The sequence below is a fragment of the Capra hircus genome, chromosome 1 (assembly GCF_001704415.2).
Source record: "Capra hircus breed San Clemente chromosome 1, ASM170441v1, whole genome shotgun sequence".
NCBI lineage: Eukaryota > Metazoa > Chordata > Mammalia > Artiodactyla > Bovidae > Capra > Capra hircus.
This window is the reverse complement of record NC_030808.1, coordinates 129744349-129771670: the sequence shown is the minus strand read 5'-3', so window position 1 is coordinate 129771670 and position 27322 is coordinate 129744349. Positions and strand designations below refer to the sequence as shown.

Genomic DNA, 27322 nt, shown 5'->3' with positions numbered 1-27322 from the left:
GCCCCCTCCCAGCGAGCTTAGGGAGCCCGGCGGACAGCCGCGCTCACGCTTTCACAAGCCCTTGAATCGCTCTGCGGACTGGGCCGGGAGATGCCGAGGGCCCCGGCGAGGTCCGTCCGCCCTCGGCCCGCGCGCGCGAGGAACTCGGGCCCTAGCGCGGAGAGGCGTGCCAAGCCTCCTCGCAGCGTCCAGGTGAAAGAAAACGGCTCCTTTGCTCTGCCCTTCGCCGCTGGCTCGGGGCTAAACTAGCTCGGGCCCGGGGGAGGGGCGGAACGGCGAGGGGGCCGGACGGGGGTGGGGTAGAGAGGGCTGAGCGGTGGCTTTGGAAAAATCAGCCCAGAAACGCGTGTCACTGAACGAAGAAACCTCGGCCTGGCCTGTCTGGGCCGGGACGGAGCCGGAGAAGAGGATCGCTGGGAGAAGAAGCCCAGGGGCTCCGCCTGAAGCTCCCGCTCTTCCTCGCGCTGCTCCTGGACCTATGATACCTACTCAGTATCCGCGTCTTAATCCTACGGGTTGGACGTACGCTTTAAAACACCAAGTAGACCCCACTCTGCTTCTACTCCGACACAGGCGCGAAAGTTGTCGTGGGGCTTTGGGGGACAGTTTACGTCTGTGCTTCGTATCACAAATAGAAGTCATGGGCAGGGTCTGTCCTTGTGACACGTGAGATAGCTGTTCGGATGTGCGTGTGCAGAAACAGGTATGCACAGATATAAGATGTGAGATTTATATTTATGGGGTAAAACACGTTTATGCTTTATAGATGCATAATGACATTTGAATATCATGTATCAGAGTAAATGTGACTCATGAATATTGTATCTTCTTTTTCATCTTCTCTTTTCTCCTCTCCTCCTTTATTTCTTCACTCCTTCCCTCTTCCCTCCTTTTCTTTTCTTTCTCAATTCTTCCTTCCCGGCCTGCCTGCCAGTGTACAGATTCTGTCACAGCCTAGAAAGAAAAACAACAGGCTGTGAGGGAGGCATTTGTTCAAATCTCTCTCTGGACAAGACCTTTGTGCTGATCTTTCTCCAGTGTTGGGGGGTGAGTTCTCATCTATGTTCAGCATAAATCTGACTGGGACCCAGTTGCATGCATGGAGGTTGTCTTGGGGGAAATCAGTGCTGGAAAAATACTCAAGTGTGCCTTTTAATGGTTAACTTGGCCTTAACAAAAAGTCTGCAGTCACATAAAGTGTGAGAGAGATGGCCGGTGTTTTGAGTCCTCATGCCCCAAACTCCCTGTCCCACTCAGAGCCAGGGTCCTTTGTGCAGGAAGGTGAACTGAATGGATGGCATGCAATTTTGTGTGTACTGGTTGGCATGTCTGGATTGACTGGCCCAATGCCTGTTGCTACCTCTTCCTCCCAAGCTGCCCAATCTCTGGGGAAGAGCCATTGGTGGCCTCTGGGCCTTTTCCCCAGCATCCACGGGCCACCCTCACGAGGTGCTTCTTCCCGCTTAGGCTCCTGATCTGCATTCTGCAATGAAAAGAACAGAGGACATGGTGATCGGGCTCTCTGGAATTCAGCACCTTGAAGACGACTCCAGAGAGGTCAGCAGGGCAGTGTGGCCTGAGCACCACAGTAAGAGGAAGCAGGGCTCTCCTAAACTCACCTCACTAAATACCATTCTCCACCCGCCACTGAAAAGATCCCAAGGTGTCTTGTTTTTTTCACTGATTCCAGCATACACGGAGGCAAGTGGGTCTTCTTCAGAACTTTTGCTGTTGTTTCCTGAGCTGGAGTGAAGGTGTTTTTTTTCTTGCTTACCCCATTTATGGCCAGGCTCTGGGTAGGAATGGTGTGAGTTGGGCTTAGGGCTGCTACAGATGGACCCCACTGCCCATCCTCCCCCAGGGCTTTGACAGAGGCAAAAGCAGCTGGGTCTGTCCCTACCTGGGGGTGGGTGCTCTGTCCTCTATTTCTTTGTGACCACCCAGGCTGGTGTCCTCTTTCTCTGCCTCTCTCCCCCTTGCAGGCATTTCCGCTGCTGGCCTGCAGCAGCCAGGTGTGACAGCATTGTTGTGTGTGTCATCACTTCCCCGAATTCCAAGCTCAGCTCTCTTTCAGCCTTTGAGGAGTGTGTGTGTGTGTGTGTGGTGTGTGTGTGTGTGTGTGTGGTGTGTGTGTGTGTGTGTGTGTGTGTGTATGTGTGTGTAGGGGCTGGGGTTAAAGGAAGGGGTTGCTCTAAAGGATTTTCTGAGTGGCAGGAAGAGGAGTCCTGCCTGCAGGTATTGATCTCTCCAGGAAGCCGTGGGGCGCGCCTTCGTTCCCTTCTGACCCTCTTGGCCAGGCTGGGGAGGGCCCCACTTCCGAGCGAGGTCGGGATCCCGCCTGCAGGGTGGACCGCGCCGAGGCTTGTGTGGGGCCCAGGGCGTCGCGGCGACGCAGGGCTGCGGCTCAGTGACCCTGGGGCGGTGCCCACGTCCAGGGGCCGGGCGGAGCTCCCAACCTCTCCTGTCCGGTTTTCCTAGGGGCCCGCCGCTGCGCGCCGGTCTTCCCGCCGGAGCAGCGGTAATGAGACCGCTGACCAAACACGGCTGCGGGCCCCGCGCCCGCGCGGCGCGGTGGAGGCCCCGACAGGCAGCGCGAGCGGCGCCCTCGGCTCTCATGCGGCGAGGCGCTCCTCTCCCCGCGGCAGGGAGTCCTGCCACAGTCGCGCGAGCGGCGCGGCGGCCCGAGGCGGCAGAGCTAACCCCGCGCCGCTCAGCGGGTCCCGCGCCACAGCCAGCGGGGCTCTCCAACACCCTCCGCTCCCCACTCCTGCGGGACAAGAGGGAGCTCTCTGCTGTGCTTCGCCGGCGGGAAAAGGGAAGCCTGAGTATCCGTGTTGATTAACACATCCCCACGCGACTCTACGCCTCAGCAGCTGTTAGAGCCGCCCAGGTCCCTCCCGCCCAGCGGACTCCAGGGCCCTCTCCCCAGCTCACATTCCTCTATCCATCTGTCTGTCAGCTCCTGTATCCTCCCTGCGCCCGCTCAGTTCCCCTTTTCCCCACTACTCTCTCACACTCACCTGTCACATATACTAGCTCGGATCTTGCACATTTTGGTGGAAAACCTGCCAGTCTGAGGCTGGCACCTTAAGCCTCTTCACACACTCCCACACCCAGCTATCCCATGGCTGATCTCTTGGCTCCGTGTCTGCAAGTCTGACACTCCCAGAAGCCTGCTGATTCTCTGATGTCCTTGGCCTGTGTTTCATGTGACTGGGTTGCCACCTGGATGTTCCCATGGCAAGATCGCTGTTTAGAGTTCTTTAGAGAAGCTCAGGTACAGAACAGACCCCTGACGCGCTTTAATACATGCAGGCTCCTCACACAGGCTTCATCTCTGTCCTGTAGCTGAACTTCGACAGGCTGCAGAGGAGGTTGCGTGGTTCTCTCTTGTGCACACATTCACCCAGCACCAGGCTCCAGGCCAGCTGGTATTATTCTGCCTGGTTAGGATTAGCAGAGTCACTTATCCAAATAAGTGCTTGGGAGAGTGAGCGAGAAAGAGTAAGGATATGGAGAGAGAGAGAGAGAAAGAAAGAGAGAGAGAGAAGCCATTACCCATTCTGGGGAAGAACTTACAAACAGAGCTGAGAGTTGTTTCCAGTTGGTAAGTGTCTTGCTGAATCTCCCCCACCTCCACCTCCCTGCCCACCCTACCCTGTGGATAGCTGAGCTGGGAGGCAGCAGGCCAGAGTTCTGGGTCCCTCCTTACCTTACTGATGTTGAGCCTCAAGTCCACCAGCCCCTCTTTGTCCCAAGGAGTGTATGCCCTCCCCTGTACCAGGCAGACTGCAGAGCAGTTGTAGACCTTTTCCCTGGTTGAGCCTAGGTCAGGGTTGAAAAGGCAGAGAGGGCTGGTTCCTGGGCCATGTCAGGACTTCTCTCTTCCAAAGTCCTCTGGAATGCTCCCCAAAGAGAGAAGTCTAGGGTGGAGGGAGCTGATGTGTTGTTTAAAGTTGCTTTTGGTGGTGGTGGTGGTTTAGTCACTAAGTTCAACTCTTGCGTCACTAAGTTCAGCTCTTGGCCCCCATGGACTGTAGCCCACCAGGCTCCTCTGTTCGTGGAATTCTCCAGGCAGGAATACCGGAGTGGGTTGCCATTTCCTTCTCTAGGGCATCTTCCTGACCCCAGGCATTGATCCCCATCTCCTGCAATGCAGGCAGATTGTTTACTGAGTGAGCTACCAGGGAAACCCAAAGTTGCTTTTGTCCGTGTCCAAACTGTAAACCTTGATGGACAGAAACTCTGTCCTCTACTTCTCACTCAGCGTTTCCCACCAGCATGGGTTTAATGTATCATAGTGGAATTGGAACATGGCTGTGCTCCACAGAGAATTGAGAGATGCCATTTCCCTAGTTATGAGGGAATAACTGGAATTTCTAAGAAAGGGACTATAGGTGAAGAAGGGTGGCTGGACCACACAGGGCCAGCTCAAGATCTGAGCCACTCTTCTTCACGTGTAGTCCCTTTCTTAGAAATTCCAGCCTCATCAATACCTACTCACAAAGGTAACATGTATTCTGATTTCTATCACCATAAATTAACTTTCCGCTTCATAAGTGGGGTACATAATACGTACTCTTTGGGTCTGATTTCTTCTGCATAAAATATTTTTGCTATTCACTCATCTTGTTGCATGTATCAGACATTCATTCTCTTTATTGCTGTGTAATATTCCACAATTTGCTTATCCATTCACCTATTGATGGTGTTATTTCCAGTCTTGGGATATCATAAATAAAGCTGCTGTCAATGTTTTTTTACATGTCTTTTTGTGAGGGGCATTTCATAGTCACTCTTGAATGCTTATGTAGGAGAGTGGGCATCTATTTAGTTTTAGTAGAAATTGCCAGTTTTCCAAAGTGGAAGAACAAATTACAGTGTTATATAGACAGACAGACATGCTGTAACAGGGCCTTCTAGAAAACATTTCCTTCTAGAAAGCATTCTCTGAAGACCTCTTTGTACCTCCAGCTATTATTGTCCTCATAATAAAGGGTTAAAGTGGCTGTCTTTTATTAAACACTTATTTTGAACCAGGGACTTGACATGCATTTTCTCATTTAATTTTTTTTTCCCAGATAAGGAAGGATTTATTACTTGCAGCAAGTAGGAGAATAGCAGGAATCTTTCCCAAACTGTGTCTCTCTCATGTCATTTTTGTGACAAACTGAAATGTTGGTACTATTCCCATTTGATAGATGAAGAAACTGAAGCTCAGAGAAGTTAAGTAAGTTGCTGGAGGCCCCCAGTCACTAAGTGGCAGTTTGACTTGGGAGCTCTGTGTGTGCCTCTGTCGCTGCCAGGTCAGGCAGTCCTTCCTTCCATCTGACCAAATCTAGCTATTATTTATGAGACCTATTTCCTGTAACCTCTGGTCCTCCCCGAATACATAGTCACACTTAAGCTTGAGATCTGTGTATACACACATATGCACACACTCTCATAGCCATGCACACCCTCTGAAAGAAGACGGGCATGGGGGCTAATTCATGAAACCCTCAAAGTTTGCCAAGCCCAGGGCTCTGCAACCTGATGGTGTTCCTCTCAGGGAATTTGCAGGAAAAGATTAGACCAGGGACAAGTTTGTTTCTGGATGCTCCTGAGAAGAATTCAGAGGCCATCCTTTCTTGGGAAGAGATGGGCATTTGGTCCTCCTCCCAACACATTGAGCCAAGTCCCTAACCATGGTGATTTAGAGGCATCAGCCCTGGGCATCCCTCTGTCTGCAGGTTCATCCAGGGATGTTCATCTGGGGTTGATGAGGATGATAACCTGGAAATGTCAAACCCTGCCTGGGATAGTGGGGAGTGGGAAGGATGTGTGCAGTCTGTGCAGAGAGGGGCTGCACTTCAGGACAGAGTGCTTGACTGAGGCCTGCAGGGAATGGTCACTCGGAGAAGAGCTGAATGCCTTCTCAGGATCATATCCTGAGGACTTGTTTACCAAGTAACCAAGGCCCCGGGCTTCACTGAAAGGAATGTGCTGCCCTGTGGGTGGAGGTGATACGTGGGCACTACACTGTGTGGCTGGCCCCTCCTCAGGCCCCTTTTTAGACTAATTGAGGCCTTCCTGGGCTCTGGGTTTGTAATTGGGGGTAATTGCTGGCAGGCTGCTGTGGTGGTGCTACAAGAGGCTTTTGTTGGGGGAAACTGTGGTCAGGAATTTGGGGCTTTGGGTGGGAACAGTCAGGATTCTTGTGTGCTCTATCCAGGTACCTCTTGGCCTTAACCTTTTGCTAGGAAGCAGTACTTCTGAGGAATGGGAACTGGTAGCATGTCTGAACAACAGGGGCCCCCCTCAAAAGGGTGATGGGAACAAAGGTCTAGAAATACACAATGTAGGCCCCAGGAATAGTGTAGATGGAAGGAAGGTCCTGGAGCATGGTGCTGTCACCTATGGCAGGCTGCACCTCCCACTGCAGGCTGGGAGGCACGGTAGTGGAGTGGTTAACACAGACCTCTGCACTAATTCTTTAAAAAAAAAAAATGGTTTATTTATTTATTTATTTGGCTATGCTGGGTCTTAGTTGCGATATGTGGGATCTAGTTCCCTGACCAGGGATTGAACTGGGGTCCTGCATCGGGAGCCAGGAGTCTTAGCTACTGGACCACCAGGGAATTCCCCTCTGTCCTAATTCTTATTGACATCAGCCTTGGAGATTATGAAACCTTGCTTAGGTTCAGAGTTTTAACATTTTTATTGTTCTTTGAACAGGCAATATCTTTACATATACCAAAATTTAAAAAAAAAAAAATAGAAGGCTTACAATGAAAAGTCTCTCAATTCTTTCCCTGTCGCCCATCTCACAGGCAGCAAGTGACCTAGTTTAGGGTGTAGCCTTCTGGGGCATATGCAACATACTACCTGGGTGTTCTTTGGAAGGAATGATGCTAAAGCTGAAACTCCAATACTTTGGCCACCTTATGCAAAGAGTTGACTCATTGGAAAAGATTCTGTTGCTGGGAGGGATTGGGGGCAGGAGGAAAAGGGGATGACAGAGGATGAGATGGCTGGATGACATCACCGACTCGATGGACGTGAGTCTGAGTGAACTCCGGGAGTTGGTGATGGACAGGGAGGCCTGGCGTGCTGCGATTCATGGGGTCGCAAAGAGTCAGACACGACTGAGTGACTGAACTGAACTGAACTGAACATGCATTCTCCAGTCCTCCCTCACTTGTTTGCACATGGAAGCATTGAGTGCACAGTGTTCTGCACTTTAGAAATCTTTCCGTATCAATGCATTCCCTTTTTAGAGCCGCATAATATTAGCTTGTTTCAAATACTTTGCTTTTATAAACCATACTGTATATAGCACATATATGTGAAATCTGAGAAAAGTTGGTATAGACGATCTCATTTACAAAGCAGAAATAGAGACATAGATGTAGAGAACAAACATATAGATACCAAGGGGGAAAAGGGAGATGGGATGAACTGGGAGATTGGGATTGAATATATATACACTACTGATACTGTGTATAAACTAGGTAGGGCTTCCCTGGTAGCTCAGCTGGTAAAGAATCTGCCTGCAATGTGGGAGACCTGGGTTTGATCCCTGGGTTGGAATGATCCCCTAGAGGAGGGCATGGCAACCCACTCCAGTATTCTTGCCTGAAGAATCCCCATGGACAGAGGAACCTGGCAAGCTACATGGGGTCACAAAGAGCTGGACATGGCTGTGTAATTAGGCACAGCACGGCATAAAGTAGGTAACTGATAAGAACATACGGTATAGCTCAGGGAACTCTACTTAGTGCTCTATGGTGACATAAATAGGAAGGAAATCCGAGAAAGAATAGATATATGTAAATATGGGCTTCCTCTATGGCTCAGCAGGTAAAGAATTTGCCTGCCAATGCAGGAGACGTGGTTTGATTGCTCGGTTGGGAAGATCCCCTGTAGTAGGAAATGGTACTCCACTCCAGTATTCTTGCTTGGGAAATCCCACAGAGAGACTAGCCTGGTAGGCTACAGTCCATGGGATCACAGAGAGCTGGACAGAACTGAGCATGCACACACACATACAAACGCATATATAAAAGTATGACTGACTCAATTTGCCGTACAATAGATACTAACAACATTGTAAAGCAACTATGTTCCAATAAAAATGAAAAACAAAATACCAAAAGCCTATGATGGTTCATTAAAGGAAAAAAATTACTGTAATGTGAAATCTTGTATATATCTAATTTTGTAGATGTGTGCATATATCTGTACAAAAATTTCTAAATATGCAGAGTTGTGTCCAAGGGTATGTGCATTTGTAACCTTGTTAGATGTTGCCAAATTACCCTCCTTATAGAATGAAGCAGTGTGCACTCCCAAATGGGATTCCTGCTTCTCCACAAACTTTTTCAAGAAATCTTGAAGATATAGTCAAGGACTCCCCTGAATCCTCTCTGATCCTTCTCTGTCCCTCTCTCCTGAAGTGATTACAGTAAATTTGGTGCTAAATATTCCCACCGCTATTTTAATACTTGTTTGACATGTATCCATTTCTAAGCGATACTTAGTATTGCTCTGTTTCCTAACTTTATTTAAATAGTATCCTGCTGTTGCAGAAAGATGCCTGCTTGCTTTTTCATTCACCTTTATGTTTGAGAAAAGTTCCTGGTTGATACAAGACAAACTCCATTTATTTTCACTGGGTTGCACCATTCCATTGTACGGACACAGCACAGTTTATTTATCCATGTTCTTGTTGAGGGACATTGGGTAATTTCCTATTCTTTAAGGTTACCAACTAGTCTGCTATGGATGTCCATGTATATGTCTGCCAGTGCTCATGTGCTACAGTTTACCAAGAAGTGAGACTGCTGGATCAAAGGATTCAGGTGTCTTCAACTTTGCTAGTTATTACTGAACAGAGGGTCAGCTTCTTCATCTGTCAAACAGAGAGAGTGATGCCTGGTCTCTGGGAAGCCAGTGTCGGTAAGTGAGATGGTGGAATGGGAGAGAGTGGGCTTGGATCTCAGTAGATATATACTTAAATCTTGGCTCCAGGATCTACTTGCTGTGTGACTTTGGACTATTACCCAATCTCTCTGTGCTTCAGTTCCCTTATCTGCGAACAGAAATAATAGTATTCAGGTGGACTGGAAGAAACACAAGCTGGAATCAAGATTGCCGGGAGAAATATCAATAACCTCAGATATGCAGATGACACTACCCTTATGGCAGAGAGTGAAGAGCTAAAAAGCCTCTTGATGAAAGTGAAAGAGGAGAGCGAAAAAGTTGGCTTAAAGCTCAAAATTCAGAAAACGAAGATCATGGCATCTGGTCCCATCACTTCATGGGAAATAGATGGGGAAACAGTAGAAACAGTGTCAGACTTTATTTTTGGGGGCTCCAAAATCACTGCAGATGGTGATTGCAGCCATGAAATTAAAAGACGCTTAGTCCTTGGAAGAAAAGTTATGACCAACCTAGATACTATATTCAAAAGCAGAGACATTACTTTGCCGACTAAGGTCCGTTTAGTCAAGGCTATGGTTTTTCCAGTAGTCATGTATGGATGTGAGAGTTGGGCTGTGAAGAAGGCTGAGTGCCGAAGAATTGATGCGTTGGAACTGGTGTTGGGGAAGACTCTTGAGGGTCCCTTGGACTGCAAGGAGATCCAACCAGTCCATTCTGAAGGAGATCAACCCTGGGATTTCTTTGGAAGGAATGATGCTGAAGCTGAAGCTCCAGTACTTTGGCCACCTCATGCGAAGAGTTGACTCATTGGAAAAGACTCTGATGCTGGGAGAGATTGGGGGCAGGAGGAGAAGGGGATGACCCAGGATGAGATGGCTGGATGGCATCACGGACTCGATGGACGTGAGTCTGAGTGAACTCCGGGAGATGGTGATGGACAGGGATGCCTGGCGTGCTGCGATTCACAGGGTTGCAAAGAGTCAGACACGACTGAGCGACTGAACTGAACTGAACTGATAGTCTTCTTGAGAAGATTAAATAATATACTGTGTGAAAAGTATTTAGCACAGGATCTGTTAAAGAAGAAGCACTAAAAAACCCAGTAATAATAATAGTAGTAGTAGTCAGTCAGCCAGTTCAGTCACTCAGTCGTGTCCAACTCTTTGTGACCCTATGAATTGCAGCATGCCAGGCCTCCCTGTCCATCACCAACTCCTGGAGTTCACTCAAACTCACATCCATCGAGTCGGTGATGCCATCCAGCCATCTCATCCTCTATCGTCCCCTTTTCCTCCTGCCCCTAATCCATCCAGCCATCTCATCCTCTGTCGTCTCCTTTTCCTCCTGCCCCCAATCCCTCTCAGCATCAGAGTCTTTTCCAATGAGTCAACTCATCGCATGAGGTGGCCAAAGTAATGGAGTTTCAGCTTTAGCATCAGTCCTTCCAATGAACACCCAGGACTGATCTCCTTTAGGATGGACTGGTTGGATCTCCTTGCAGTCCAAGAGACTCTCAAGAGTCTTCTCCAACACCACAGTTCAAAAGCATCAGTTCGTTGGCACTCAGCCTTCTTCACAGCCCAACTCTCACATCCATACATGACTACTGGAAAAACCATAGCCTTGACTAGATGGACCTTAGTTGGCAAAGTAATGTCTCTGCTTTTGAATATGCTATCTAGGTTGGTCATAACTTTCTTTCCAAGGAGTAATCATGGCTGCAGTCACCATGTGCATTGATTTTGGAGCCCAGAAAAATAAAGTCTGGCACTGTTTCCACTGTTTCCCCATCTATTTCCCATGAAGTGATGGGACCAGATGCCATGATCTTCGTTTTCTGAATTTTGAGCTTTAAGCCAACTTTTTTGCTCTCCTCTTTCACTTTCATCAAGAGGCTTTTTAGTTCCTCTTCACTCTCTGCCACAAAGGTGGTGTCATCTGCATATCTGAGGTTATTGATATTTCTCCTGGCAATCTTGATTCCAGCTTGTGCTTCTTCCAGCCCAGCATTTCTCATGATGTACTCTGCATAGAAGTTAAATAAGCAGAGTGACAATATACAGTAGTAATAGTAATAATACTGATTATAACAATGTCTCTGATCTCTTTTTAGCCTGTTATTGTGGCACATTTCAAGTCTATAAAATAGAAGAGAGAATAGTACAGTGAACCTCCATCTGGTTTTCTCTATATCCCCACCCATTTCTTTACCCTTTCCCCACCATTCTTTTTGGAGAAGGCAATGGCACCCCACTCCAGTACTCTTGCCTGGAAAATCCCATGGACGGAGGAGCCTGGTAGGCTGCAGTCTGTGGGGTCGTGAAGAGTCGGACATGACTGAGGGACTTCACTTTGACTTTTCACTTTCATGCATTGGAGAAGGAAATGGCAACCCACTCCAGTATTCTTGCCTAGAGAATCCCAGGGATGGGGGAGCCTGGTGGGCTGCCGTGTATGGGGTCGCACAGAGTCGGACACGACTGAAGTGACTTAGCAGCAGCACCATTCTTTTGAAGCCAAATAGAGACATTGTATCTATTACTTTACTTGTATATATGAGAGTCAATATCCCTAAAATATTAGCACTTAAAAAATAGCCACACTGCCATCATCATGTCTAAAAATTGAGGGTGATGTTTTTAGTATATCAAACACACAGTTAATGTTCAAATTTTCTTAAATATCTCAAAAGGATTTTACAGTTGGTGTGAGCCAAGACCCAAATAAGGTCCATATATCCATATTTTTTTGTGTGTGTTCTTAATCACTCAGTTGTATTCGACTCTGTGACATTTTGGACTGCAGGCCACCAGGCTCCTCTGTTCATGTGATTTTTCAGGCAATAATATTGGAGTGGGTCGCCATTTTCCTCCTCCAGGGAATCTTCACGTCCCAGGGATTGAACCTGGGTCTCCTGTATTTCCTGCATTGGCAGGCAGATTTTTTACTTGCTGAGCCATCAGGGAAGCCCTATCCATATATTCAGTTCAGTTGTGTCCGACTCTTTGCAACCCCATGGACTGCAGCATGCCAAGCTTCCCTGTCTATCACCAACTCTCAAAGCTTACTCAAACTCATGTTCATTGAGTTGGTGATGTCATAAACTATCTCATCCTCTGTAGTCCCCTTCTTCTCCTGCCTTCAGTCTTTCCCAGCATCAGGGTCTTTTCCAGTTAGTCAGTTCTTTGAGTCAGCTGGCCAAAGTATTGGAGTTTCAGCTTTAGCATCAGTCCTTCCAATGAATATTCAGGACTGATTTCCTTTAGGATGGATTGGTTGGATCTCCTTGCAGTCCAAGGGACTGTCAAGAGTCTTCTCCAACACCACAGTTCAAAAGCATCAATTCTTCAGCGCTCAGCTTTCTTTATAGTCCAAATCTCACATTCATATGTGACTACTGAAAAAAACCATAGCTTTGACTAGACGGACTACTGCATTTGTTTAATATGTCTCTAAGTCTTTTTGTCCATAGATATCACATCTCTTCTTTCTCCATGCATTATTTCTCTACAATAGTGGACCACTCGTCCTCTAGGACAGGGCTTCTCACAGCCTGGATTTTGCTGATTGCATCCCTGTGGCATCCTTTAACATGCTCCTCTGTCCTCTGTATTTCCTGTGTGCAAGTAGATCTAGAGGCTTGGTTAGATCAGGTTTGATATTTTGGCAAGAACACTTCACCGATAGTGTTGCATAGTTCATAGCCCGCCAGATTCCCCTCTCCATGAGATTTTCCAGACAAGAATACTGGAATGGGTTGCCATTTCCTTCTCTGGGGGTCTTTCCAACCCAGGGATTGAACCCAGTTTTCCCACATTACAGGCAGATTCTTCACGGTCTGAACTGCCAGGGAAGTCCATAGTTCAATCAGGACACACTAATGTTTAGTTTTTCCTCTTTTGGATTTTAACAGCCATTGATGATCACTGTCTAGAGGCTTTATTCCTTAGGGTTCATTTGCAAAATGGTGATATTCTAATCTTGTCGTTCCTTTTCATTAATTAACTGGGCTCTTCCATAAAGAGAAACCCCTTATCAACCACTTGGTTGCCCTGAGGTAGCGTCTGTGAAGGACAGGCAGGATGAATAATGGATTTTTCTTATATTTAATGACAATGACAATGGGACGCTAAGTGATCGTTTGGGAAATAGCTGCTTTTGTGCATCTTGGATGATATCAGGAGTGTATTCCACCCAAAAGAAGAAAGGAAGAAAAAAAAAGATTGAACAAATTCACAAACTCCGCAATCACTTAATTTGCTTCTTCACACACATGTGTTGGACCCTTTTCTGTGCAGTGGCTGTTCCAGGTGTGGGGATGCAGAGAAGAGCCATGTGTGTTCTCTGCCCACAGGGAGTTCCAAGTGACAGGTACACAGCCTGTACACATCCCCCCAGCCCAAGATGCAAATGCCATAGGTGACAAGAGGAAGAAAGGAGAGATTTCTGGCTGGGTAATCTGAGCAGGCCTGGCAGGTAAAGGTCATGCCCCCAGGAGAGGCTGTGTTGCCCTCCCCACCCCCTGCCACTGCTGGTGCGGGGGGGGGGGGGGGGCAGAAAACAGCATGTTACTGCCTTAATCAAGGGGTGCTTTTCAGCTTTGTGCCTGTCAGGTGCCAAGGTATGTGCCAAGTGGTATGGTGGACATGGAAAAGACCTAGTTTCTACGCATGAAGAGTTTTCTTCAGTCTGATTGGGAAGAAAGACAACACACACTGACTCTACAATAGATCAGCTTGTTGGTTGTAATTCAACAAACGTTTCTTAAGTGTTTATGTTATGCCAGAAAGAGGGCACTGAAGGTGAGTTGGACATGCCCCCTGCCTTCAACAGGCTGTGTGGCCTTCTCAGCATGTCCACGTTTTGGGTGCTCTGTGTTTCTGTCCACCCCTCCTCTCACTCCAAACGAGGTGTGCATCCTGGGTCATGTGGGTCTTGGTAAAAGTGACTTGCTCATCCTCTCAGTTGCTTGCTCTTCATCCTTCAAGTGTGCTCAAGCATAGGCTTCTCTTGGGAGGTATTCCCTGGCTCAGTAATCCAGGGGTACGCAACCTCCAGGCCGCAAACTGGTACCTTCTGTCAGATCAGTGCAGGCGTTAGACTAGAAGTACAGTGCACAATAAATGTAATGTGCTTGAATTGTCCCGAAACCATCCCCACCACTCCTGGTCCATGCAAAGCTGTCTTCCACAAAATCCGTCTCTGGTTCCAGAAAGGCTGGGAACCACTGCAATAATCTACATCAGCAGGCTGGGCTGGGTGTTTGGGCTTCTATGGCACTTTGTTGGTGCTTCCTTCTATCTCAGCAATTATTACCCTCTGCTGTCAATTATTTCTTAATTTGTTTATCTCCTAGAGTGTGAACTCCCTGAGGGTGGTGACTGCGTTCTTATCTTTGTATTCTTAGTTACTGATGTTCCTGAAGTGCCGAAAATGTTTGTTGAATGAATGTCTAAGATTCCAAGTTTAGCGCTGCTTTCTCTTAGGTGCAGATTTAGTCTGGGGAAAGATGAGGCCTTCAAATGTTTCTCGTCACTGACACTGTAGTATGAATCAATCCAGGATTTCATGATAGTTCTGAGAGGTAGAGACTGGGAATGGGAGGGACTCTAGGCCAACAGTTGGGGTCCGAACGTGTCTGTTCATGGATGGTGAGATGCCAGGATGAAGCGGAGGGAATGCTGGATGGGAGAGGGTCCCGGAGGACTAGAAGGCAAATGCTGTGTGGGCAGTCTCCCCAGGCCCTCGGGTGGAGGAAGGAAGGCGCAGCTTCCGGGTGTGCCAGGCACGCCGCGTGCCGAGGGTGCAGGACGCTGACCCCGCGTTGCGCGCCCCGCGGGCCGGAAGCCGGCTGGCCCGACGCCGCCGGGGGGCTTCCTCGCTTTGCAGCGCCGGAAGCGGCGGCCGGCGGCGGTGGGGGCCGGGGCCGTTCCTACCATGTCATCCTTGCCCGCGGCGGCGCAGGAAGCCCGTGTGGAGCGCACCGGCGCCTGGGGCGCGGGGCCTCCGCCGGGCGTGGTGCGTGGCCCTGGGCTCTCAGCGCAGACGCGCCCGCCCAGAGCGGCCGGGCCGGCTGGGGCCTGCCCTGCGGTCGCCCCGCCATCTCCCTGTCTCCTCGAGTCCTTGGAGACTCTGGCCCCTCACTGTCTGCCTCTGCTAAGCCCTGCCTCGGAGGCCCGTCCGGGAAGGGAAGAGAGGATCCGTCCGAGACGGCGGGACCCACTGCAGCTTCCTGTGGCCGCAAGAAGGCGTAGCTAAGACGGTCTCTAGGCAGGGGCGACACTAGAGACGAGGTAAAGTCCAGACGAGGGAACCCCTGTGCGAGGAAGCTGGAGCTTCATGCGGGACGGACGCGGCTGCCTTCGCTCTCATTTTCTCTGAGAAATGGGTGCTCGCAAGTTCCGGGGCATTATTTCTATGTCACGGGGCGGTCCTTCTTTCATCTGTAGCGTATATGAATGGAGAGCAAATCACAAATGGTGAGTGTGTGCCCACCATTGCACATACATTCTGCGCAAGTGTGCCCACACATTCACATGCAGTTGTTCACGTGTGTGTGCAAACACGCACATTCCCCCACACCCACCCGTTTTCTCTCCAGTTTGAGTCTTTAAAAAAGTTCCATTACAGAATGTTTATCATTCCCGTGACTTCTGGGGCTGTGGCTCAAAATTGTTTTCAAGCTTTAAACTACATGAGTTGGGACTTCCTGGTGGTCCAGTGGTTAAGACTCCACGCTCCCATTCCACTGCAAGGGCCGTGGGTTCCATTCTTGGTCCGGAAACTAAGATCTTGCATGCCACACTGCGTGGCCAAAAATTAAAGTAAACTACATGAGTCATCCGGGAGCCTTCTGTGACATATGTGGGTTTGCTTGAGACTGGCTGTCCCACAGAGATTGCCTTTAGGTACCATTCATTGTTGGGCAGAATTTGTCATTCATTCACGCATTCAAATGAACTTATCCAGACACTGCTTCATGCTGGTCCTGTGCTGGATCTGGGGATCTAGAGAGGAAGGCCTTGTTCTCGCCCTTAGGAAGTACAGTTTCGTGGTGAGTTGTGTAAGCAAACAGGCAAATACAGTATAGTGTAATAAGTTCTGATAGGGGAAGGAGGAGGGAGTCTTCTTGGAGGAGGTGATACTGGGGTTAAGTCTTAAGGAAAGATGTAGGGAAGGCATTCCAGTAAGAAGCATGTGTGTAAAGGCCCAGAGCTGAGGGAGGGAATGATGTTCTCAGGGAACCACCAGCGGCTGGGTTTGGCAGTGCCCAGTGTGGGGGGGAGGTGGCAGGCAGTGGACCATGAGGCTCTACCCATTGACACATCACTGAGGGCCAAGGGTGCCTTCCTGAGGGACTTGGACTTTATCCTGAGGCCATTTGGCTGTCAAATGGGAGTGAAAGGGAGGGTTTGTCTGTTAGAAAGCCTATTTTGACTGTGGCTTAGAGGATGGAAGGATGTGACAGGCACACAGGGGAGAGGTGATAGGTTTGCTAAGGAAGGAGCAGGAAGATGGTGAGAAGGGCCCACTGGTTTCTTGGGTGAGATGATTATCTGTGAGGAGCAAGTTGCATTTGAGCTGCCCAAGGGGCATCCAGCTAGAGGTGTTTGGGAGGCAGTTGGACGTGAAGGTGTGGACTCAGGAGAGAGGTTTGGGAGTCACTAACCTATAGATGGGACAGGATGAATACACCCAAGGAGGGTGGAGAGAGAGAGAGGAAAAAAAAAAGAGATGGGTAGAGTTGAGGAGCTAGTGAAAAGCAGGAGTTGACAGAGAAGAGGGGGTGACCAGGGGAATGTGGTGTAAGGGGAGCCTTGGGAAGGCAGTGGTGAGGGGCTGCTTGGGACCCTCCCTCAAGCCCACTTCCTCTGGCTTCCCAGACTTGGGGTGCCTTGCCTCCTATGAGGTGATTTTAGTGGTGACACAGTCTCTCTGATGGTGAAAGTTTAGATGCTACAGTAAACTGGTTGTTGGGCAGAGGTTGGAGGAGCTTCTGTGTGCTTTATTTTATTTTATTTTTTTACAATATATGTCAATTTATTTTTTATTTATTTTTTTTTAGCTTTACCATTTTCTGTGTGCTTTAAATACTCATAGATACTGTTTATGTAACTCTCACTATGTGTTGGTAACCTTACACAAATTATCTTATTTAAGTTTCAAATGACTCTTTTCAGAGTTGACAAGTGAGGAAACTGGCTCAGAGAGGTTAAGTGTCTTGCCCAGGGTCACACAGCTGTAAGAACTGTAGCTGCGATATGGAGTCAGATCTTTTTGCTTTACATATTCCATTTTTTTCCCCTTTAATTGCCCTATGCTCTTTCCCTTAGCACACGTTTCACAGGTGGCTGCCTCCTAGATTGGCATCTGAACCTGGCCTGGCTTGCCCACACCCTCCAAGCCTCCAGCCCACGGGGACTTCAGAGGAGGCCTGTATCCCAGATTAGCCCTAAAGACAACATGCTCCTGAAGAAGAAAGAGGAGGTCTAGGCACAGCCGAGGCCTGGGATGGGAAGGGCTTCCCGAGAATCAGTGGGGAACTTCCTCCTGGGAAAGCCATGAGAGGGGCAGTTCCTCTCCTGGGCCAGGCGTCAGGGAGTCAGGGCCCCAGCTGTTCCTGCCCGGCCGCCCGCAGCCCTGAGCGCCCACCGGAGACAGGAGGCCCTGCCTGCTCACTGCCCATTGTCCCTGCACCACAGTGCCGCTTCCCATGCACCTCCTGTTTATACAGGAAGCCCCTGCTCTGGGGTGCCACCTCCCTCTCCTGATGGCTGGCTCCAAGCTCAGATTCCTCATAGGCAGCCAGGACTGGAGTATGCTATCCCTGCTCAATTACTTTAAGAATTAGCATAGCAGGGTGGGTAAAAGGATGGCCTTGCCCTGTGGCTGTCCTGGATTTGAATCTGGCTACTCTTTAGCTCTAGGACCTTGGGCATTCGCATTGACCCTATGAGTGCACATCCTCCTCTGTAGGATGGGGTGTATTAGTCCTACCTATATCACAGGTTCAGCATAAAGGTAAGTGAAATATGGAAGTGTCTGGAACATGGGATATGCTCAGTAACTTACAGATCTCATTGTTGTTACTGGTTATTTACCTTTCACTTTTGTGTGACTGCCCGCTAAGTCGCTTCATTTGCGTCCAACTCTGTGACCCTATGGACTGTAGCCTGCCAGGCTCTTCTGTGCATGGGATTCTCCAGGCAAGAATACTGGAAGGGGTTGCCAAGCCCTTCTCCAGGAGATCTTTGCAACCCAGGGATCAAACCCGTGCCTCTTACGTCTCCTGTGTTGGCAGGTGGGTTCTTTACCACTAGAGCTACCTGTAAAGCCTGCCTCCTACTTTTAATTGCACCGAATTTCAGCTGTGTTCTGATTGCAGGTGATAGTTTTAAAATAAGAGCTCCAAATTCGGCGGCATTCCTCGCTTTAAGTGGTAGGGTCTGTGTCCCCTCCCCTTGAATCTGGGGATTCGTGTGATTTCCCTGACCAGTATGGTACAGTGGAAGTGATATTGTGTGACTTTGTTTTGGTTGCTGGAGCACTTGTACAGATGGTCCCTGAATTCTGGTTTTTAGCCTTTACAGTGGTGTGGAAGTGATACAAATTCAGTAGAAACTGGAACTTCACAGTTGGAATTTTGATCTTTTCCTGGTGATAATGTGGTATAACACTCTCGTGATACTGGGCAGTGGTAGCAAGCTGCAGCTCTCAGTCAGCTACGGGACCATGAGATTAACTAACTGATATACTAACGACCATTCTGTACCCATACAGCCATTCTGTTTTTCAATTTCTATATAGTGTTCAATAAACTGCATGGGATATTCAACTCTTTATTATAAAACAGGCTTTGCCCAACTATAGTCTTCTGAGTGTGTTTAAGGCAGGCTAGGCTAAGCTATGATATTTAGTAGATTAGGTATATGAAATGCATTTTTGACTGATGATATTTTCAACTTATGATGGGTTTATTGAGAGGTAACTCCATTGTAAGTAAAGAAAGACCTGTACTTGGAGCCCCAAGTCGCCATGTAAGAATCTAACTCTTCTGAAGTTTGGCAGGCAGTGAGGATTTTTCTTGTTGGGTGCAGTATCAGAGGGGTGGGAATAATTTTTTCAGTTCATTAAAAATTTAACGAGTGGAGTTTCAAAATACTAGAGTGAACTCAAACTGGAATTCCCTTTCTCATCAACAGAAGATGGAAAAAAAAAATAAATGCAGATCAGAAGTGATAAAATACTCCTGGAATGAAGAAGTGAATAGGATATGACAACCATAAGCTGAAGTGCTTCTGAGTGTTTTGTGCCCAAAACATATGTAGCATTATGTCTCAGAAGAGGTATATGCGGTCAAGAATCACCACCAACCAGTAAACATCAGTCAAGCACTTGTTATGTGCTAAGACTGTCACAATTATCTGTGTGTTTTTACAGTTAATGCTTATTTTAGAGTCACTTACTTGTTTGCATTTTCTTTGTTCACCCATTTCTTCCTTTTGAGTTTGATTTCCTTCTTCCTGATGTATATAGTTTCATGGTGCTTTCACCAAAAGTTTGTGAGTAGAAAATCCTGGTGAAATTAAGAAATTTCATTCTCCCTCTTAAATGTTAATATCACTGGATATAGACCACTGAAGGTGATAGTTACTTTTCCTCAGCACACGGAAGATACTTGGAATGTTCCATTACTTTCTGGCGTCTGTGGTGTCTGCTGAGTTGAGTTAAGCCTAATTGTTCCTTGGTGGGTAATGTGTCTGTTCTCTCTAGCAGTTTTTAAGATTTTATCTTGATGTTTTGCAGTTTTAATATGGTATGTCTAGGCATGGAATTATTTTTGTATATTCTGTTTGAGGATTGGAGTGCTTCTTCTTTATGAAGATTCATATTATTCATCATTTTTGAGAATTCTGGCTGTTATATCTATTAATATTATCTTTTCTCCCATTATTTGTTCTTTTCTATTATAAATTTGTGGATTTTTTTCATTTTCTTCTCTTTTTCATATAATTATCTTTTATCTTTCCATTGCTTTATCTCTTTGTACAATATTATGGGTGACCTCCTCATAGCTATTTTCTAAGTCAGTAATTTTCTTTTCACCTCCATCTAAAATATGATTTTACTCATCCAATAAATTTTAATTTTGATGACTATTTTTTCATTTATACAAATTTTGTTTGGTTCTTTAAACAACTGCCTGGTATTTCATTATAGTTTCTGGTTTCTTCTCTTTTTCTCTTTTATTATTTTAAACATACTTATTTTATAGTCTTTCAGAATGTTCATCTATGAGACGCTCTTGGGATGCTATTTATCCTGCTTTTTTGTGTCTAAAAACTTGCTCATGGTAAGCTTTTCTTTGTACTGTCTGCCATTTTCACTGGTGATTTCTCTATCAGTGAGAATCCTGTACTCACTGCCTGAGTTGTAGGAATGACCTCAAAAAGAGGTTTTATTTTGGTTTTGCCAGGTACCCTGGAGGCATCAGCAGCTTGGAATCTATTTTTAATTTATTTGTTAATTTTTTGAGTTGGGATTGCTATACAATGCGGGTGGTAGAAGTCCACCTCTAAACCATCACGTAGTGAAAGGATGGTGTTTTGATTTCTTATGGGCGATCAGGAAGAGACAAGTTTTATTGCTATGTCTCTGGGCTGGTGGGGAAGTTTTTCTAAGCTTCTTTATACTAAGGGTGCAGCTCTTCACAAGTCCTGACTTTCTGTAGGACTTTCACTCCTAATTTACCTTGAGTGATACCAAAGCTCTGTCTCTTGTGTCCATAAGAAGGTTCAAACTGCAGCACCCCGCCTTTAAGGAGATTTTGCAGTCTGCAAGCCCTCTGCCCCTTGTCTGGGGCTCCTTCAGTGTCTTCTCTTGTGCTGCTCTTCTGGATTTCAGTTCCCTCTATTTCTGGTGTCTAGGGATTTTTCTTTCTTGAGAGCAAGAAGTTGAAAAAAATGGATCTTTTTTATTAGTTATTTTATTTTTTTATTAGTTATTTTAAAATCTAGGGTTTCTGTGAATTTGTAGTAGAAGACTCTCCTTTTTCTCTTTTTCCCTCCCCCCTCCCCTCCCTCCTTCTCCTCCTTCTTCCTCTTATAGCTTCAGGTCACGATGAACCTTTCCAGTATCTTCATATATGTTCTCTCATGTCATCCTCACGAGTACTGTGTGACACAGACCTTATTTATCAACTTCTTTTTATGCACTACCGTGTTGAGACTTGGCAAATTTAAGTCTTGTCCTAGATCAGACAGGTAGGAAATGGCTTTGTCAAGATTTGAACCCAGTTTTTCTGATTTCATTTAATGTAGCCTTTAGGAAGTTATTGGTAATGATCTCCTTCCCCCATTATAAAAATCTTCAACTTCGTTATAAAAATCTTCAAACATAATACGTATACATGCTATCTACCCAGAGTTTACAATTGTTGTTTTGCTGTATTTGCTTTATTACGTGTCTGTCCATTTACCCATCCTTCTAGTCATCCATCTATTCCTTTTGTATTTTGATAAGTTTCAAAATAAGTTGCAGGCATCAATATACATCATCTCTAAACAGTTCAGCATGCATGTGCTGTGCTTAGTCGCTCTGTCATGTCTGACTCTTTGCGACCCCATGGACTGTAACCCACCAGGCTCCTCTGTCCATGGGGATTCTACAGGCCAGAACACTGGAGTGGGTTGCCATGGCCTCCTCCAGGGGATCTTCCCAACCCAGGAATCAAACCTAGGTCTTCCACATTGCAGGTGGGTTCTTTACAGTCTGAGCCACCAGGGAAGCCTGTTCATCATATATATATATATATATATATATATATATATATATATATATATATTTTTTTTTGTCTGTGCCTTGTTGCTTCTGGGATCTTAGTTCCTCAACCAGGGATGGAACCTGGGCCCCTGGCAGTGAGAATGCTGAGTCCTAGCCTCTGGACCACCAGGGAATTACCTGGCATACATATTATTGAAAGGAAAAATGTTAGTTGCTCAGTTGTGTCCAACTCTTTGCAACCCCATGACTATACCCCGCCAGGCTCCTCTGTCCGTGGAATTCTCCAGGCAGGAATACAGGAGTGGGTGGCCATTCCCTTTTCCAGGGAATCTTCCCAACCCAGGGATTGAACCCGTCTCCTGCATTGCAGGTGGATTCTTTACCATCTGAGCTAGCAGGGAAGCCCATACATATGATTAAATAGAGTTGAATATTTATTTATGGTTCTTCCCTCCATGTACCACACATGAGTCTTGACTGATGTATCCACCTGTATAATATGAAGATACAGAGTATCATCGTCTCTGTAGGAAAGTTCCCTCCTGCCCACTCGCAGTCAGTCCCTGCCCTCGCCCAGAGGGGACTCTTTTGTTGTTTCCTTCAGAAATTCTTACCAGGTGTATTTTTTCGGGTAATTATTCTTTCATTCAGGAAAAGAATCTTGAGATTCACTCATATTGTATGGGTATGTGTATCATATTTTGTTCATTTTTATTGCTGAGTAATATTTAATTGTTTGACTATAACACAGTTACTTTATCCATTCTCCTATTGTTAGACACCTGAGCTGCATACAGTTTTTAGATATCATAATAAAGCTGATGAGTTTGTTGTTGTTTTCCCACTCAGTCGTGTCTGACTCTTGTGACCCCGTGGACTGTAGCCCTCCAGGCTCCTCTGTCTGGGATTTTCCAGACAAGAATACTGAAGTGGGTTGCCATTTCCGTCTCCAGGGGATCTTCCTTATCCAGGGATCGAATGTGGGGTTCCTGCTTGGCAGGTGGATTCTTTACCACTGAGCCACCTGGTAAGCCCTAATAAAACTAATATGAACATTTAAAAATGATTATATTTATTTATTTACTTATTATTTTTGAAGTATAGCTGATACACACTATTATATAAGTTACAGGTGTACATTAGAGTGATTCACAATTTTTAAAGTTTGTACTCCACTTACATGCTATGCTTACTCACTCAGTCATGTCTGACTTTTTGCAACCCTGTGGACTGTAGCCCACCAGGCTCCTCCGTCCATGGGATTTCCCAGGCAACAATATTGGAGTGGGTTTCTATTTCCTTCTCTAGGGGATCTTCCTGACCCAGGGATTGAACTCGGTGTCTTCTGCATCAGCTGCTGCTGCTGCTAAGTCACTTCTGTCGTGTCCAACTCTGTGCAACCCCATGGACAGCAGCCTACCAGGCTCCTCCGTCCATGGGATTTTCCAGGCAAGAGTACTGGAGTGGGTTGCCATTGCCTTCTCTGTCTGCATCAGCAGGTGGATTCTTTACCAACTGAGCCACCTGGGAAGCCCATGTACCCCATTTACAGTTATTATATAAAATACTGGTTATATACTGTGTGTTGTATAATATATCCTTGTAGCTTATTTTATATATAATAGTTTTTACGTCTGAATCCCCTATCCTTATATTGCTCCTGCTAGGAACGTTTTACAAATATTATTTTATGACACGAGAGTGAGGCAAATAGTGTAGCAGCCAGATTGAAGTTAGTTGAGGGAGGTGAAGAAGTGCAGAAAATGAGCAAAGAAAATTTTCTTTGTCTTGGTCACACTGTGTGGCTTGCAGGATCTTAGTTCCTAACTAGGGATTGAACCCAGGCCATGGCAGTGAAAGCACCAAGTCCTAACAACTGGATCACTAGGGCATTCCCCAGATTATTTTCTTAAGATGAGTAGATAAAAAGTGGGGAGAGAAAGAGCAGTAACTAGGGGGATGTTCATGGGTGAGGGATAATGTGTGTGTATATGTATATGTATACACACACCACACACACACACACACACACAATAGCTTTTAGTGAGAACTGGGGGTAAATTCTATATCTGTATCTTGTCAAGTTACCTAACCTCTCCAAGCTGAAGTTCTCCCTTTTGAAAAATGGGTATAATAATACCGCCTCTTGGAGCTGTTGAAAGGACATGGGAAGTGCTGGGTAAATAGCTGGTGCTTGAGGCCTGGAAGGGCTTCCCAGGTAGCGTTAGTGGTAAAGAACCTGCCTGCCAATTCAGGAGACGGAAGAGATGCAGGTTCAATCCCTGGGTCAGGAAGATCCCTTGGAGGAGGAGGGCATGGCAACCCACTCCAGCATTCTTGCTTGGAGAACCCCGTGGACAGAGGAGCCTGGCAGGTTACCGTCCATAGGGTCACAAAGAGTTGGACACGACTGAAGTGACTTAGCATGCATGCACGAGCCCTGGAAACTACTGGGTTTGTGTAAAAATAATCACAGTTTTTGCACTGTTGAAATTTGCCATTCAGTATTGGAGTACATTCTAAATAAATGTGGTTATGTTATACATCATTTTAAGGTACATTTCTTGCTTTATGTTCTTTTTTGGCTAATGATTTATTACTGTTTATTTTATATTTAGATTATGGAATTGGTGTTAGAAAGCAAATTTGAGCAATTTTCTTATTTGAGTTCAAAATGGGTTGTAAATCAGTGGAAAAGACTAGCAACATCAACAATGCATTTGGCCCAGGAATTGCTAATGAAGAAATAGTACAGTAGTGGTTCAAGAAATTTTGCAAAGGAGATTAGAGCATTGAAGATGAGGAGTGGAGTGGTCAGCCATCAGAAGTTGACAGTGACAATTGAGAGCCATCATTGAAGCTGATCCTCTTACAACTACAGAAGAAGTTGCTGAAGAACTCAGCATTGACCATTCTATGGTGATTCGGCATTTGAAGCAAATGGAAAGATGAAAAAGCTTGGTAAGTGGGTGCCTCATGAGCTGACTGGAAAAAAAATCATTGTTTTGAAGTGTTGTCTTCTATTCTATGCAACAACAGTGAACCGTTTCTCAATTGGATTGTGACGTGCAATGAAAAGTGATTTTATATGACCACTGGCAAAGACCAACTCAGTGATTGGACCGAGAAGAAGCTCCAAAGCATTTCCTAAAGCTAAGCTTGCACCAGAAAAATGTCGTGATCACTGTTTGGTGGTCTGCTGCCCATCTGATCCATTATAGCTTTCTGAATCCTGGAGAAACCATCACATCTGAGAAGTATGCTCAGCAGATCGATGAGATGTACCAAAAACTGCAATGCCTGCAGCCAGTATTGATCAACAGAACGGGCCCAGTTCTTCTCTACAACAATGCCCAACCACATCACACAACCAACACTTCAGAAGTTGAATGAATTGGGCTGGATGTTTTGCCTCATCTGCCTGACCTCTTGCCAACCGACACCACTTTTTCAAACATCTTGACAACTTTTTGCAGGGAAAACACTTCCACAACCAGCAGGAGGCAGAGAATGCTTTCCAAGAGTTTTTCAAATTCCGAAGCACAGATTTTTATGCTACAGGAATAAACAAACTTATTTCTTATTCATAAAAAACATGTTAATTGTAATGGCTCCTGTTTTGATAAATAAAGATGTGTTTGTACCTAGTTATAATGATTTAAAATTCACAGTTCAAAACTGTAATTAAGGTTGCACCAACCTAATATCATAGTACATCTCTGATACAAAGCCAGGAATGCACTTGTTCATGGGCAGCTTGTGCTCCTTGTGGCCAGTGACAGCTGGCCTCTGGGGTCAGGCTGGGCTGAAGATTGGGGCTCAGTGTCCCCCTGCCTCAGAAAGTGAGCGACATTGGAACTGGGGTTGAGGAGGTCACTGTGCCATTTGGCAGCTGCCACCAAGACCTTGGAGTGAAGACAGCCCTGGAGCAGCTCCAGTCACTGGCCTCAGCCAAGGCAGTGGAGAGGAGCTGTAGGGAGCCATGGGAACAGAGGCAGGCAGGAAGCCAGGTGGTCCCAGGAAGCTGCAGCCATGGCTGGTGGGTGGGAAGGGAGCTGATGAGAATGTCAGGGCTCTGGAGGGGATAGGGTTTCTGCCGCCTCCAGCTGCCTTAAGCCGCTTCTGCTGTTTTCCAGAGGGACCCAATTACCACCCTCTTGTGGAGCCAGGGCCACCAGAGATCTTGGGGAGATAGGAGGCGGCTCCCAGCTGGGCAGCAGGGGCCTTTTAAGCTCTGCTAACAGTACACCCGTTCCTGATCATCTGAGATATGGGGCCTGGTTTGGGGAAAATGTTAAGACTTCGGCACATGGTCCCTCAGATCCCATGGGGCCTCAGGCTTTCAAAGTGTTCTCAGAAACACCAACTCATTTGATCTTTTTCATAGCTTAGGAACTTCCTGAAAGGATTTATTGGCTTCTCTGGACAGATAGTGTCCCTGTGGTCCAGAGAGAGGGAAGCCACTTGGCTTATAGTCACCTGTCCACCAACAGATCCAGGACTTCTGTCTCTAAAGAGCCTCTTCCCTGTGCAACTTGGTCAACCAATCAACACACAGCAAGGCTGGCCAGGTTGCCACAGGCCCCACCATGCCCTATAGTATGTCACCAGGCTTGCATCCCTCATTTGTGTGACCTGCCTGGTCTTTGAAGATATTTGAGCTGCAGTCCCTGCCCAGCACACAGCATGTACCCAGCTTTATCCTGGTTACTGTGGAAGGAAGGTGGACTGTTCTCTGCCTCCAAGGAGTGGACAACTAGGTCTGACCTCTGAGGGAACAGTCAATAATGTGGTGTGCATAATTAGGACCATGTGATGTCAGGCCTGAGGATGCTGAGCTGGGCCTCTGTGGGGCACTGTGTTAGGCTGAGAGTAGGGAAGGTGTTCTGGGTGGGGGGCTATGCCAACAAGTGTGAGGAGAAAAGGAAAGATTAGAGGGCTTCACAGGGTGGAAAGGTTGGAGTTTACATGGCTTGAAACCCATTCAGAACACCAGTGTTTACTGAGAACCTCCTTACTATGTGTCAGACACTTATGAGGCACTTTACGTATGTTATCTAATTTCATCTCAGTATAGCCACAGAAGTAGGTACTTTTCCCATGTCACAGCTAAGCAAGTGTGAGTATAAAGAGGAGGTCTGTTGAAGTTGAGTGACTTGCTCAACCCCAGTCTGACTCCCAAACCCTTACAGAAGGCTTCTTGGGGAGGGCGAGTTTTGAGTGTGTATGAGGGCAGATGGGAGGATAAGTCCAGGAGGTGAGAGAGGTGAGGGAACTGCATGAGTAGAGGCGAGGGGGCAGGCCTGGCTGGCTGTACAGGGCAGTCAGTAAGGTGAAGCTTCCTGTTTTATCTGCAGCACTTCCTGTTTGGGCCCCATCCCTGCATTAAGGGTCTTGTTTGGCCACTTGAGGTCCAGCGTCTCCTCTGAAATGTTAACCTCTTCTCCCACTGGCCCCCTGCAGACATTCTGCTCCTGCTGGACTCCTTTCTGGTTTCCCACCTTTGTGTTGGCTGTTTCCGCACTTGAATGTCATCCTCTGTCCTCTCTATGGGCCCAAATCCTGCCTGTCCCTACATCGCCCCTCTGGGAATTTCAGCTCCTTCAGGAAGCCC

At 46.8% G+C, this 27322-nt stretch overlaps 1 protein-coding gene across 2 annotated transcripts; it reads left to right on the top strand.

Moving 5' to 3' along the window:
* LOC100861210 (PFOXic) lies at positions 492–25355 on the top strand. 2 transcript variants are annotated; one of them, NM_001285573.1, is given in 5 exon segments: positions 492–703; positions 942–1047; positions 1468–1663; positions 22558–22735; positions 24327–25355. In NM_001285573.1, coding segments are annotated over 4 exon segments (492 nt in total). In that variant the 5' UTR covers positions 492–683; the 3' UTR covers positions 22728–22735; positions 24327–25355.

Bases quoted from the DNA above. Each gene is read 5' to 3' on its own strand.
- LOC100861210 (XM_018049898.1), top strand. From the start codon at position 684: ATGTGCGTGTGCAGAAACAG. The intron at 1,048-1,467 runs GTGAGTTCTCAT...CTTCCCGCTTAG, and splicing joins TCTTTCTCCAGTGTTGGGGG to GCTCCTGATCTGCATTCTGC. The intron at 1,664-2,478 runs GTGTCTTGTTTT...CGGTTTTCCTAG, and splicing joins GCCACTGAAAAGATCCCAAG to GGGCCCGCCGCTGCGCGCCG.